The sequence below is a fragment of the Rana temporaria genome, chromosome 11 (assembly GCF_905171775.1).
Source record: "Rana temporaria chromosome 11, aRanTem1.1, whole genome shotgun sequence".
Lineage (NCBI taxonomy): Eukaryota > Metazoa > Chordata > Amphibia > Anura > Ranidae > Rana > Rana temporaria.
Genome location: NC_053499.1, coordinates 5,354,564 through 5,369,563, shown reverse-complemented (window position 1 = coordinate 5,369,563; position 15,000 = coordinate 5,354,564). Strand labels below are relative to the sequence as shown.

Sequence of the window (15,000 nt, the reverse complement as noted above, 5' to 3'; positions counted from 1 at the left end):
ACAACCCCCATCCTTCGCACAGTGACCCCCAGGTCCCTGCAGAAACCCCATCTCCTATAGAGCCCCCAAGTCCTGTGCAGAGTCCCCTAATTCATCTACAACCCCCATCCTTCGCACAGTGACCCCCAGGCTCCTGCAGAAACCCCATCTCCTATAGAGCCCCCAAGTCCTGTGCAGAGTCCCCTAATCCTTCTACAACCCCCATCCTTCGCACAGTGACCCCCAGGCCCCTGCAGAAACCCCATCTCCTATAGAGCCCCCAAGTCCTGTGCAGAGTCCCCTAATGCTTCTACAACCCCCATCCTTCACACAGTGACCCCCAGGCCCCTCCAGATACCCCATCTCCTATAAAGCCCCCAGGTCCTGTGCAAAGTCCCCTAATCCTTCTACAACCCCCATCCTTCGCACAGTGACCCCCAGGCCCCTGCAGAAACCCCATCTCCTATAGAGCCCCCAAGTCCTGTGCAGAGTCCCCTAATGCTTCTACAACCCCCATCCTTCACACAGTGACCCCCAGGCCCCTGCAGAAACCCCATCTCCTATAGAGCCCCCAAGTCCTGTGCAGAGTCCCCTAATCCTTCTACAACCCCCATCCTTCCCACAGTGACCCCCAGGTCCCTGCAGATACCCCATCTCCTATAGAACCCCCAAGTCCTGTGCAGAGTCCCATGCATTACTTGTGTGAGTGAGAACTGTATTCTTTACTGTTGGGCCATGGAAGCTTTATGAAGAATTTAGCACTGAGAACCACAGAATTTACTGATGTTATCCTGGAATTCCGGAGGGGTTTCTGCCAGCTGCTATTGTCTGTGAATATCGCTGACTACGTTGTTTTATGAAATATTTGGGACGTTTAGCGAATAACCTGTGAAATAACAAGTGTTCGGATGACGGCACAGAGACTGCGGCCAGTTCTTGCTGTAGTCACCTTAATCCTGTTAGCAGAGATTATCACAGTGCTGTCCTCCTCCTCCCCCCTTCCTTCTATCACATTCCCCTGGAGACATCCGTGCCTCTTAGGAGCTATTGTCTCAAACAATTGCCCTGGAACGAGTTCTTCCAGTTAGCAGTGTGTAATTAATAGGGTCTGTGGAGTGCTGGAACCCAGGGGCTCATCGCAGGAGGCCGCCATGATGGCAAATACCAAAGAGGCTTCTGCAGCAGGAGTGTCCAACTTCAAGTAGAAGGAAAATGTTAATGTCCCTATTATTACATCTGCAACTAATATTAAAAGGTGATCCTGCCATGAAGGTCCTTGTTCAGGCATGTCCTGCTAAAAGTTGGCGACACTCTTGTCTCCCTAATGGGCGTAGATGGGTTCTGTTTCTTGTACTGGGCACAGGAAATGCTACGTTTGACACGTTGTAGCAGTGCCAGTCCATGGGGGCATTTGACCAGGGGCGGACTGACAACTCATGGGGCCCCCGGGCAATAGGAGATTATGGGGCCCCTGGGCAATAGGAGATTATGGGGCCACACAGTATACACACATAGGCCCGGATTCACAAAGCACTTACGCCGACGTATCTCGAGATACGCCGCGTAAGTGTAACTATGCGCCGTCGTATCTGTGCGCCGTGCCCACAATCTGAGATACGCCTGAAAATAGTCTTCTTACGACTGACATAACTTGCCTACGCCGTCGTATCGTAGGCGCATATTTACGCTGGGCGCATTTGCCGCTCCCATAGATTTTCTATGCACATATGCAAATGAGGGAGATACGCCGATTCACAAACGTAGTTGCGCCCGGCGCATCATATACGCGGTTTGCGTAAGTCGTACGTCCGGCGTAAAGTTATTCCCCATATAGGAGGCACAACTCATGCAAAGGTATGGACCAGGGAACACAGCCGTCGTATCTTTTGTCGTTTACGTTGTACGTGAATATGACTAGGCGTAGGTTACGTTCACGTCGTAGGCAGTATTTCGATGTATCTTAGGCAGTTGTCTCGACGTGATTCTGAGCATGCGCACTGGGATGCGGCCACGGGACGGCGCATGCGCCGTTCATTTTAAGTACTTCTATGACGCTTGGCCCATCATTTGCATGGGGTCACGCCTCATTAGCATGGCTCACGCCCACTTCCACCTACACTGGCTTACGCCGAGGAAACCCAGTGTATCTTTAACAGCGAGTGCTTTGTAAATCCAGTGCTTGCCTCTGTGCGCTACGCCCGCCTAAATATGTGCCTATGTCTGTGAATCCGGGCCATACAGTATACATACACAGTATACATACACACACTGAAAAGGCACTGGAGAGGTGGGGCAGCTATAAACTTGACCTACTGTCCCTAGTTTTACTGAGGCTGGCAACCCTGATGGGGCCCCCTAGTGGCATGGGGCCCTCTGGCAGTGCCCGAGTGACCAAATGGTCAGTCCACCCCTGCTGGTAAAGCCAGGGTTGCTCATACTCAGCATTTTGTGAAGTTACCAATGTTTCTGGCCCGCTTCCAGGGCCGCCTTTCAGGGTCTCGTGCCCTGCCTTTGTTGGCAGCCGACGGAACTGTTGAGATGGATCCAAATCCTTCCAGACCTCATAACATAAACAGGCCGGTGCCCAGAATAGCGCCGGTGAAATACGAGATTAGCGCTCTGTACTTAAGGAATGAAGCCTGCGTTCTATCACTTGTTTTCATACAAGATGCCAGAGGGACGGCTATCACAAGGACTTCATACAGTAAATCGAAGATAAAACGCCCGCTATTTGTCCTCATGAACTTGTTCTGAGTCTAGAAATCCTGCAGACTTTTCTGTAGAAGAAAATGTCCTGCTTACAGAATCTCTCTAACTGCCGGATCCTTGTGCAGAAATGCAGACTTTTTGTGAATGCGCATCTCTGGCACTAATCTTGTATGAGCTCTGCTGTAAATTCAGTGGAACTATCATTTAACGGGTATTGGCTTGTGAACCACTTTCCTTCTACAAGAAAACTATGGCAGGTTTGATGATTATGTGGTTTCCTTACTTGGAACCAGGCCAGGACTACGATGGTTGGGGGGCAGCAGTCTTGGGCGTAGTGTCTATGTGTTGGGGGGGCAGCCTTTAGAGCCCCCTCTCCTCTTTCATTCCCAACTTGAAACTAGGCTGGGACTGGGGGGGGGGGCAGCTGCCCTGGGTGCAGTGTCCTTAAGTGTTGAGGGGGACAGCCTTTAGCGTACATTTAACCAAGTTGAGAGCCCCCTCTCCTCTTTCATTCTTAACTTGGAACCAGGCTGGGACTGGGGGGGGCAGCTGCCCTGGGTGCAGTGTCTTTATGTGTTGGGGGTAGCCTTTAGAGTACATTTAACCAAGTTGAGAGCCCCCTCTCCTCTTTCATTCCCAACTTGAAACTAGGCTGGGGGGGGGGGCAGCTGCCCTGGGTGCAGTGTCTTTAAGTGTTGGGAGGGGGAATGGGGCAGCAGTCCTGGGCGCAGTGTCTTTAAGTGTTGAGGGGGACAGCCTTTAGCGTACATTTTAACCAAGTTGAGAGCCCCCCTCTTTCATTTTTAACTTGGAACCAGGCTGGGACTGGGGGGGGGGGGGGGGGGCAGCTGCAGCTGGCGGCTAACGGAAAGCTTTCCGATCATGTGACCACCGTGACAGCCAATCACGGCGCTCACGTGATCATAAACCCCACCTCCTGGCATCCTAAACCCTTAAGGGCTGGGAGGCGCCGGCTCCAAGGGGTTAATGATAAAAGGTGGAACTTTTGTGAAAATTATACTGCTGCTGTATATTGTTTCATGTCGGGAATATATTCATGCAAACTTCACTTTGATTAAAAAATATATATATATACTTTTGCATAAACCGGTTTAGGAAAATGAGGTAACTGCTATTTCGGGGTCATTTAAATGTAAGCGTCGTCTATAGCAAGTCCCGGAGTTCAGGTGGGCATTTTACAAACTTCGTCTGTTTGGAAATTTCCCGGTTTCTCTTCCTCTAGTAAAACCGTTTTTTTTTCCCTCGGCGCCTCCCAGGTTGGGTTCTGTGTGGTCGCAGTGAGTTATTTCATAACAAGCGAGGTCTGTGTGCTGTACAGGGAGGTGTGATAGCGGCGCAGAGTTCTGCGATTCGCTGGGAGCCCTGGGGGGGGGGGCTTTGCAGTTTGTTTTGGCATTTTCCACGCGGTTGGCTTATTAAAAAAAATGACTTCTTGTGTCTCTTGCAGTTGGGACGACAGCAGCTCGGTGAGCAGCGGCATCAGCGATACCATCGACAACCTCAGCACTGATGACATCAACACCAGCTCTTCCATCAGCTCCTATGCCAACACGCCGGCATCGTCCAGGAAGAACCTGGACACGCAGGTACGGTACCCGACCACCTACCATCTGTTTAATGATAACCATCTCACAAACACCTGATGGAATCCAAAACATATGGAATAACAATAGGACACCAGCACATGGATAGTAGGATCTGATACAGACTACTTGTGAAATAAAGGAAAACATCATGTGAGGAGGATTCTGGGACTTTTCAGGAGCTTCAATGTATATTTTACACATATCAGAAATATAAGAGAGAGAGGTTTGTAGTATGAAAATAATAAGAGATAACAAGATCACATATATAAAGGAGAGAGATCCCCGATCATCAGTCAGATCACATATATAAAGAAGAGAGAGACAGATCCCCGATCGCCAGTCAGATCCCATATATAAAGAAGAGAGAGAGAGCGCCCTGATCATCAGTCAGATCCCATATATAAAGAAGAGAGAGACAGATCCCCGATCGCCAGTCAGATCCCATATATAAAGAAGAGAGAGAGAGCGCCCTGATCATCAGTCAGATCCCATATATAAAAGAGAGCGAGATCCCCGATCATCAGTCAGATCCCATATATAAAGAAGAGAGAGAGATCCCCGATCATCAGTCAGATCCCATATATAAAGGAGAGAGAGAGAGATCCCCGATCATCAGTCAGATCACTCATATAAAGGAGAGAGATCCCCGATCGCCAGTCAGATCCCATATATAAAGAAGAGAGAGACAGATCCCCGATCATCAGTCTGATCCCATATATAAAGGAGGGAGAGATTTCCGATCATCAGTCAGATCACATATATAAAGGAGAGAGCCCCGATCATCAGTTAGATCCCATATATAAAGGAGAGAGAGATCCCTGATCATCAGTCAGATCACATATATAAAGGAGAGAGAGATCCCCGATCATCAGTCTGATCCCATATATAAAGAAGAGAGAGATCCCGAATCATCAGTCAGATGCCATATATAAAGGAGAGAGAGATCCCCGATCATCAGTCAGATCACATATATAAAGGAGAGAGCCCCGATCATCAGTCATATCCCATATATAAGGGAGAGAGATCCCTGATCAGTCAGATCACATATATAAGGGACAGAGAGATCCCCGATCATCAGTCAGATCACATAATAAAGGAGAGAGAGATCCCCGATCATCAGTCAGATCACATAATAAAGGAGAAATGGATCCCCGATCATCAGTCAGATCACATATATAAAGGAGAGAGAGAGAGCCCGATCATCAGTCAGATCACATATATAAAGGAGAAATAGATCCCCGATCATCAGTCAGATCACATATATAAAGAAGAGAGAGATCCCTGATCATCAGTCAGATCACATATATAAAGAAAAGAGAGAGATCCCTGATCATCAGTCAGATCACATATATAAAGGAGAGAGAGATCCCCGATCATCAGTCAGATCACATATATAAAGGAGAGAGAGATCCCCGATCATCAGTCAGATAATATATAACATATAGATATAGAAATGTTTTATTAGGGAATATGTAAAGTCTTGTCATGTCTGAACCTTGTACCTTCCTCTTCCCTGCAGACGGACGCAGAGAAGCATCTACACATTGACCGCAATGCGCTGTGGCCTGGCGATGATCGGAAGAAGTCGGATGGCGGTTCAGATAGCGGAGTGAAGATGGAGTCTGGTTGTAAATGGAGGAAAACCCCCTCAGACATTTCGGATGAGTCTGACAAAAGCACATCGGGGAGGAAGAACACGGTCATCTCACAGACCGGGTCCTGGCGGAGGGGGATGACAGCCCAGGTGGGGATAACAACACCCCGCACCAAACCATCAGGGACGCTAAAGACACCCGGGACAGGTGAGAGATGGTTCATGATGGGTCCTTTATAAAGTGCCGGAAGGAAAGACTACACTACTGGCCAGATTTAGATACAGTTACGCCGGCGTATCAGTAGATACGCCGACGTAACTCTGAATCTGCGCCGTCGTAAATTTAAGCGTATTCTGGAAACCAGATACGCTTAAATTAGGCTAAGATACGAGCGACGTAAGTCTCCTACGCCGTCGTATCTTAGGGTGCAATATTTAGGCTGGCCGCTAGGTGGCGCTTCCGTTGAGTTCGGCGTAGAATATGTAAATGCCTAGATACGCCGATTCACGGACGTACGTGCGCCCGTCCCAGTAAAGATACGCCGTTTACGTAAGGCGTTTTCCGCCGTAAAGTTATTCCATCAAATAGCTGGCCTAGTCAATGTTAAGTATGGCCGTCGTTCCCGCGTCAAAATTTTTACGTTGTTTGCGTAAGTCGTCCGTGAATAGGGCTGGACGTAATTTACGTTCACATCGAAACCAATACGTCCTTGCTGCGTATTTTGGAGCAATGCACACTGGGATATGTCCACGGACGGCGCATGCGCCGTTCCTAAAAAAACTCAATCACGTCGGGTCACTCCCCATTTACATAAAACACGCCCCCTCATATGAATTAGGCGCGCTTATGCCGGCCCCATTTACGCTACGCCGTCGTAAGTTAGGAGGCAAGTACTTTGTGAATACAGTACTTGCCTCTCTGACTTAAGGCGGCGTAGCGTAAATACGGTATGTTACGCCGCCTTAAAGATGCACGCCCCAACCTGAATCTGGCTATACATGTCCAGAGCAATCAATAATGCTTTCTCCTTTCTTTATATTCCTAGGCACCGGGAAAACCGACGATGCAAAGGTCTCTGAGAAAGGTCGGATTTCTCCAAAGTCTGCGCAGGTAAAGCGCTCCCCATCGGACGCCGGCCGCAGCAGCGGAGACGAGACCAAGAAACCTCCGAGCAATACCTCAAGGTCTATCACAAACACCAACACGTTTGGCTTTAAGAAACCAGGAAGCACGGTCATTGGCATGCCTATCATGACCGCCAGCGGCGTCACCATTACCAGCGGCTCTGCTACTTTAGGAAAAATGCCCAAATCCGCCGGGCTCATCGGCAGGTCGGCGAACCGCAAGGCCAGCGTAGACGGCTCGCAGAACCAAGACGACGGCTACTTACAGCTGAGTGCCAGGACCAACCTTCAATATCGCAGCTTACCCCGGCCCAGCAAATCCCGCAGCGGCGCCGGCAACCGATCGAGCACCAGCAGCATCGACTCCAACATCAGCAGCAAGTCCGCCGGGCTGCCCGTCCCCAAAATGAGGGAGGCCGGAAAAGTGACCCTTGGAAACTCTGTGCCGGGATTTATAAACCAGACCGACCGCGAGAAGGGGATCTCCTCGGACAATGAGAGTGTAGCGTCCTGCAACTCTGTGAAATTAAACCCGGCGTCACAAGGAGCGCCCGGTGGTACCCGCCAGACAGGAAATAAATACCCTGACGTATCTTCACCCACCTTACGCAGGTATGAGGCTGCATGCCCAATTTTTATAGGCCTATTGAAACTTCGACAGAAGAATTTCGACAATAGCTTGCTATATTGTGTTTGATTTCAGACGCACCAATATCTGCTACGTGTTTCACCAAAATGGCTTCTTCAGGATGTGTTGAAGTGTGGATAACATAACAAAGCTGCCAAAGGTTTCACCCAGATGGAGTCAAGGGCCAGAGAAGGGCCTGGGAGTCTTCTCCTTGTGGAGATAGTGGCATTTTTCATCCAAATAGATCCAATTTGGACTTTGATAGTGCGTGATTCTGACTGCATCCAATTTAGGGCGTTTTATCCTCCCAGCCATTTTTGTCATGAATTTGAATTCAACTCAATTTTGTCCTGTGTCGTTTTGTGTCCCTTCTACGATTGACCCAGAGTGTGGGGGTGTGTGGGGGATTTGGGGTTGTGTCTTTGGGCTGTTGGGGTGACTCGTTGCTCCCCCCTGGCTCTCTAGGATTGTCTCCCCTCCATCTCTGGCCCTTGACTCCATCTGGGTGCCACCTTTGGGGGCTTTGTTATGTTATCGGCACTTAAATACTTCCTGAAGAAGCCATTTTGGCGGGACATGTAGAATATATTAGTGCCAGGGCTGTCTTAATGAGTGGGCACACCTGGGCACTGCCCAGGAGCCCCAGCTGCATGGGGGGCCCCTGCATTTTCCCCAAAGCAGGATGTAGAGGGGTCAGAGTGCTGGGGGGATATCTGGGGTGTGGAGGGGTCAGAGTTCAGGGGGGATATCTGGGGTGTAGAGGGGTCAGAGTGCTGGGGGGATATCTGGGGTGTGGAGGGGTCAGAGTTCAGGGGGGATATCTGGGGTGTAGAGGGGTCAGAGTGCTGGGGGGGATATCTGGGGTGTAGAGTGGTCAGAGTGCTGGGGGATATCTAGGGTGTAGAGGGGTCAGAGTGCTGGGGGGATATCTGGGGTGTAGAGGGGTCAGAGTACTGGGGGGATATCTGGGGTGTAGAGGGATCAGAGTGCTGGGGGGATATTTGGGGTGTAGAGGGGTCAGAGTGCTGGGGGGATATTTGGGATGTAGAGGGGTCAGAGTGCTGGGGGATATCTGAGGTGTAGAGGGGTCAGAGTACTGGGGGGATATCTGGGGTGTAGAGGGGTCAGAGTGCTGGGGGGATATTTGGGGTGTAGAGGGGTCAGAGTGCTGGGGGGATATTTGGGGTGTAGAGGGGTCAGAGTGCTGGGGGGATATCTGGGGCGTAGAGGGGTCAGAGTGCTGGGGGGATATCTGGGGTGTAGAGGGGGTCAGAGTGCTGGGGGGATATTTGGAGTGTAGAGGGATCAGAGTGCTGGGGGGATATCTGGGGTGTAGAGGGGTCAGTGTGCTGGGGGGATATCTGGGGTGTAGAGGGGTCAGTGTGCTGGGGGGATATCTGGGGTGTAGAGGGGTCAGTGTGCTGGGGGGATATCTGGGGTGTAGAGGGGTCAGAGTGCTGGGGGGATATCTGGGGTGTAGAGGAGTCAGAGTTCTGGGGGATATCTGGGGTGTAGAGGTGTCAGTGTGCTGGGGGGATATCTGGGGTGTAGAGGGGTCAGGGTGCTGGGGGGATATCTGGGGTGTAGAGGGGTCGGAGTGCTGGGGGGATATCTGGGGTGTAGAGGGGTCAGAGTGCTGGAGGTATATCTGGGGTGTAGAGGGGTCAGAGTGCTGGGGGGATATCTGGGGTGTAGAGGGGTCAGAGTGCTGGAGGTATATCTGGGGTGTAGAGGGGTCAGAGTGCTGGGGGGATATCTGGGGTGTAGAGGGGTCAGAGTGCTGGGGGGATATCTGGGGTGTAGAGAGGCAGAGTGCTGGGGGGGATATCTGGGGTGTAGAGGGGTCAGAGTGCTGGGGGGGATATCTGGGGTGTAGAGGGGTCAGAGTGCTGGGGGGGATATCTGGGGTGTAGAGGGGTCAGAGTGCTGGGAGGATATCAGGGGTGTAGAGGGGTCAGAGTGCTGGGGGATATCTGGGGTGTAGAGGGGTCAGAGTGCTGGGGGGATATCTGGGGTGTAGAGGGGTCAGAGTGCTGGGGGATATCTGGGGTGTAGAGGGGTCAGAGTGCTGGAGGTATATCTGGGGTGTAGAGGGGTCAGAGTGCTGGGGGGATATCTGGGGTGTAGAGGGGTCAGAGTGCTGGGGGGATATCTGGGGTGTAGAGAGGCAGAGTGCTGGGGGGGATATCTGGGGTGTAGAGGGGTCAGAGTGCTGGGGGGGATATCTGGGGTGTAGAGGGGTCAGAGTGCTGGGGGGGATATCTGGGGTGTAGAGGGGTCAGAGTGCTGGGAGGATATCAGGGGTGTAGAGGGGTCAGAGTGCTGGGGGATATCTGGGGTGTAGAGGGGTCAGAGTGCTGGGGGGATATCTGGGGTGTAGAGGGGTCAGAGTGCTGGGGGATATCTGGGATGTAGAGGGGTCAGAGTGCTGGGGGGATATCTGGGATGTAGAGGGGTCAGAGTGCTGGGGGATATCTGGGGTGTAGAGAGGTCAGAGTGCTGGGGGGATATCTGGGATGTAGAGGGGTCAGAGTGCTGGGGGATATCTGGGGTGTAGAGGGGTCAGAGTGCTGGGGGGATATCTGGGATGTAGAGGGGTCAGAGTGCTGGGGGATATCTGGGGTGTAGAGGGGTCAGAGTGCTGGGGGGATATCTGGGGTGTAGAGGGGTCAGAGTGCTGGGGGGATATCTGGTCTGTTTACCTGCGCTGTCTCCATTGTAGGGGCCCCAGAACATTACTTTGCCCAGGGGCCCATGATGCTATTAAGACGGCCCTGATTAGTGCATCTGGAATCAAACATAATATAGCAAGCTATGGTCAAAATTATTGTCATATGGAACAGGGAGGGGGTGGGGAAAAGTGCCAACAGATTATATACAGTGAGAATCTCCAATGATAGACAGAACAGTGGTCCAATGGCGGCCCAGGAGACAGGACTTCCTATTACAGGGGCCGCCAAATAAACAGGAGATTCTCACTGTATGTGATCTGATGCCGCTCGTCCCGCCCCCTCCCTGTCTCCCACTAGGTGACAGGGTCTCTTTAACATTCTAATTTCCCATTTTTCCAGGCTTTTTGGAGGGAAGCCCAATAAACCAGGCCCGGTCACAACTTCGGAGAACATGAAAAACTCGGTGATCATTTCCAACCCCCACGCCACCATGAGCGTCTCCTCTCACCCAGACTCGCCGTCCGGCAGCGGCATCCTGAGCAGCGGAGGCAGCAGCCCTCTGTACGGGAAAGGCATGGATCTAAACCCGTCTCCCCTCGCCTCCAGCCCCGGCTCTGCCTATTCCGCACCCTCCAACAGCTTGACCTGGGGCACCAACGCCAGCAGCTCCTCCGCCGTCAGCAAGGACGGGATGGGATTCCAGTCCATCAGCAGCCTTCACACCAGCTGCGAATCCATCGACATCTCGCTCAGCAGCAACAATTCTCCCGGCGCTCTGACCGCATCTCCCCGGGACGACTCCATGTCTGGATTCGCCAGGACGAATAGCGTGAAGACCGCAATGTCAGAGAGGTGAGCGCTCCGCATTCTTATTCGCGCGTGGGTCAGACTCGTTCAACATTTTAGGTTGAGCTTCAGGCAGATATGAAAACAAAACGCCAACAGATGCAGAAATATATCATTTATTATATATTGTTTACCAAAATGTTATTTAATTTCATTATAATCACCTGTACAGCAGCATTCAGACTATAAGGGGGAGGGGCAGCAACTGGGATCAGTCAGGTGTGCCATGTGCAAATATGCTTACCGCCAGTCAGAGCAGAAGGATGACCTTACCAGCCTATTGCTGCTCCTTAACAGTCCAGTCACAGGCTGGGGGCAGGGAGGTGACCTAACATGACATAAAGAGTACGGACCATATTCTCAGTAGAGTTACGATGGAGTATCTCAGGAAACTCCGTCGTATCTCTGTTTTTTGGCCCACGTATCTATGCGAGTGATTCCTAGAATCATTTTCGCATAGATACGCTGAAGATCCGACATGTGTAAGTCACTTACACTGTCGGATCTTAAATGTAATTTGCCGTAGGCCGCTAGGTGGCGTTTACGTTCAGGTCTCATTTGTTTATGCAAATGAGCCTGATACGCCGATTCCCGAACGAAATCGCGTCGCGTAACCGTCGCTTACGTCGTTTGCGTAGGCCTAAAGGTTACCCCTGCTATATGAGGGGTAACCTTACGCCAGTCCCACGTATGCCATGTTAAGTATGGCGTCGGGTCCGCGTCGTCTTTTCCCGTCGGGTACGTCGTTTTCGTAAGTCGTTCTTGAATACGACTTTACGTCAATGACGCACACGTCGGCGTCATTGACGTTTTACGCCGAGAACTGGAGCATGCGCACTGGGCTATTTTAAGCCCGGCGCATGCGCAGTTCGAACGGCACGGGGGCGCGCTTAATTTAAATACAAGCCGCCCCCTTGGAATTACGCGGGGATACGCCGGGCCAATTACACTACGCCGCCGCAAACTACGGAGCAAGTGTTTGGGGAATACAGCACTTGCTCCTGTAAGTTGGGGCGGCGTAGTGTAAATGGCCCTACATTTGTGTTGAGAAAACACATTTCCCCGCCCCCCCCCCCCCCTGGTGATCTCTGTACATTGCAGGGGTTGCAACAAACTATGTAGCAGATTCCTACCTTTTGTTGCTCTGGAGCAGTGGTGTGCCGTCCATTAGGGGTGCACGGGCGCCACCCCCCCCCATCCATGCGTCTGACCCCCTAATCTACATGCGGGGCGCCGGACATATGAATTCGAATGTTTTTTTATTTTCTTTTGAAGCACGTGATTAGAGCCAGAGGCGCAATAGGCTTCAAAAAAGGGCGGGCTCGGGGCGCAGAGCACTGATTCTGAATGGGAGGGTCATGTCCATTATAATCAGCTGGTTCACTCGGTGTTCTAATGTGAAGAGCTTCAGTGTCTGCAGTATGTTTTTATCTTTAAAGCAGCCACATGCTGTGTCAAAAGAAGGACCCTTGCCATTTTTGGGAAAAGCAGTGGTCTCTCTGCAGAAGCCTGCCATGCCCCCCTACTGAATTAGACCCCATAGCTCTGCAATCAGAAAAACTCTGACTCCACCGGGGTGGGGGAGGGGGGGGGGGTGTGTGTTTTAATTTAAAGCAGCCAAATACTTAGTCCAAAAGCTTGTTGGCTGTTGAAAATGACCCTTGCCGTTTGTAGGAAAGCAGTGGCCTCTCTGCAGAAGCCTGCCACGCCCCCTACTGAAGTAGACCCTATAGCCCTGCAGTGAGAAAAGCTCTGACCACAGGGGGGGGGGGGGTGTTTTTTTGTTTTTTTTTAAAGCAGCCACATCCTCAGTCGAAAAAAGCTTGTTGGCCGGAGAGAAGGATCCTTTCCGTTTGTAGGAAAGCAGCGGCCTCTCTGCAGAACCCTGCCACGCCCGCTACTGAACTAGACCCTACAGCTCTGCAGTCAGAAAAGCTCTGATTCCACAGGGGGGCGTGTTTTCATTTAAAGCAGTCCCGTACTTAGTCAAAGAGCTCGGTGGCTGCAAAGAAGGGCTTGTGGCTGCAAAGAAGGGCTCTTGCCATTTGTAGGAAAGCAGTGGCCTCTCTGCAGAAGCCTGCCACGCCTCCTACTGAATTAGAATGCAGTCAGCAAAGCTCTGACTCCACAGGGGGGCGTGGCAGACCTCTGCTGAGAGACCACTGCTTCCCCACAGAGGACAAGGGTCCTTCAATGAAGCATGCTGGTAGAGGACAGGCTTTTCTATTCAGGCTGTAGCTACTTTAGAATGACAATGAACTGTAAGACATTGAATTTTTTTTTTTTACTGATACACCTGAATGTATTTTGCTGCTTTAAACTGAAGGATTTTAGATTAAACAAAGCCCCAGCCAATAAGATGAAAGTATTTGGACCGCCCCCCCCCCCCAGTCTTTCTAAATATTTCTGGGAAAGTCCTTCACATTGCACACCTGACCTCCATCAGCGGGATACAAACATAGTGAGGAAATCCTGTGCTGCCTATTGATACCTCTGTGGGCATGTATGGTAGATCCTGTCTATATGCCAGGCACAGGGCTGTCTTAATGGGAGGGCACTGCCCAGGGGCCCCAGCTGCATGAGGTCCTTGAGCCCACGCTGCCCTGAAATTGGGGGGTGGCCCATGATGGCACTTAAAGTGATGGATACACAGGGGAGGCAGTCTGCCTCCTAACTACTTGGAGCCAGATTCTGAAAGGACTTACGACGGCGCAGCGCCATGTACGCCGTCGTAAGTCCTAATCCGACCCGTCGTATCTATGCGCCTGATTCTTAGAATCAGTTACGCATAGATATCCATTAGATCCGACAGGTGTAAGTCTCTTACGCCGTCGGATCTTAACTGCATTTTTTTGTTGACCGCTAGGTGGCGCTTCCGTCTAATTCCGTGTCAAGTATGCAAAGATACGCGAATTCCCGAACGTACGCGCGGCCGACGCAGTAAAGTTACGATGTTTACGTTGGGCTTTTCCAGGCGTAATGTTGCCCCTGCTATATGAGGCATAAGTGCGGCGTACCAATGTTAAGTATGGCCGTCGTTCCCGCGTCGAAATTTTAAAAAGTTACGTCGTTTGCGTAAGTCGTCCGTGAATGGGGCTGGACGTCATTTACGTTCACGTCGAAACCAATGACGTTCTTGCGACGTACTTTGGAGAAATGCACACTGGGAAATTCCACGGACGGCGCATGCGCCGTTCCGCAAAAACATCAATCACGTCGGGTCAAAGTAGTTTTACATAAAACACGCCCCCCCCCTTCCACATTTGAATTAGGCAGGCTTACGCCGGCCGATTTACGCTACGCCGCCGCAACTTACGGAGCAAGTGCTTTGAGAATACAGCACTTGCCCATCTAAGTTGCGGAGGCGTAACGTAAATCGGATACGTTACGCCCGCACAAAGATACGCCGCTGACTGAGAATCTGGCCCTTGATGTCTGTTTACCTGCACTGTCATCAGTGTAGGGCCCCCAGAGCATTACCTTGCCCAGGGGCCCATGATGCTATTAAGACGGCCCTGGCCAGGCATACCCGATACCTTTTGCCGGGTGATCCACACACAGAGAGACTGAATCGGCGAGTCATTCGCAGCTGATGGTGAATCAGCAAAATGGGATGCAGCAGAAAATTCCGATCCTCCTCCTAACATTTACACAACAAATATTTCAGCCCTCTTCATTTTATTTACTCATCCCAAGTTATGTGCTCACTTCTACTGCATGTAATCCAAGTGTATCCAAAACATCAAAGGATACCAGGCGGGCTTACCCAACGACCCCTGGGGGTGCCGGCTCGTTGGGGCCCATCCTTCTCCAGTACACTGCAATCAAAAAGAGCCGCAC

At 51.3% G+C, this 15,000-nt stretch overlaps 1 protein-coding gene across 10 annotated transcripts in view; it reads left to right on the top strand.

Moving 5' to 3' along the window:
- The window catches only part of NAV2 (neuron navigator 2), a 286,033-nt gene that overhangs the window by 209,634 nt on the left and 61,399 nt on the right, over nucleotides 1-15,000 (top strand). For all 10 annotated transcript variants that reach the window (XM_040327916.1, XM_040327913.1, XM_040327912.1 and 7 more), the window contains 4 exons: nucleotides 4,157-4,295; nucleotides 5,815-6,097; nucleotides 6,936-7,626; nucleotides 10,714-11,166. In XM_040327916.1, coding sequence (XP_040183850.1) covers nucleotides 4,157-4,295; nucleotides 5,815-6,097; nucleotides 6,936-7,626; nucleotides 10,714-11,166 — 1,566 coding nt within the window. The remainder of the gene's footprint in view (nucleotides 1-4,156; nucleotides 4,296-5,814; nucleotides 6,098-6,935; nucleotides 7,627-10,713; nucleotides 11,167-15,000) is intronic.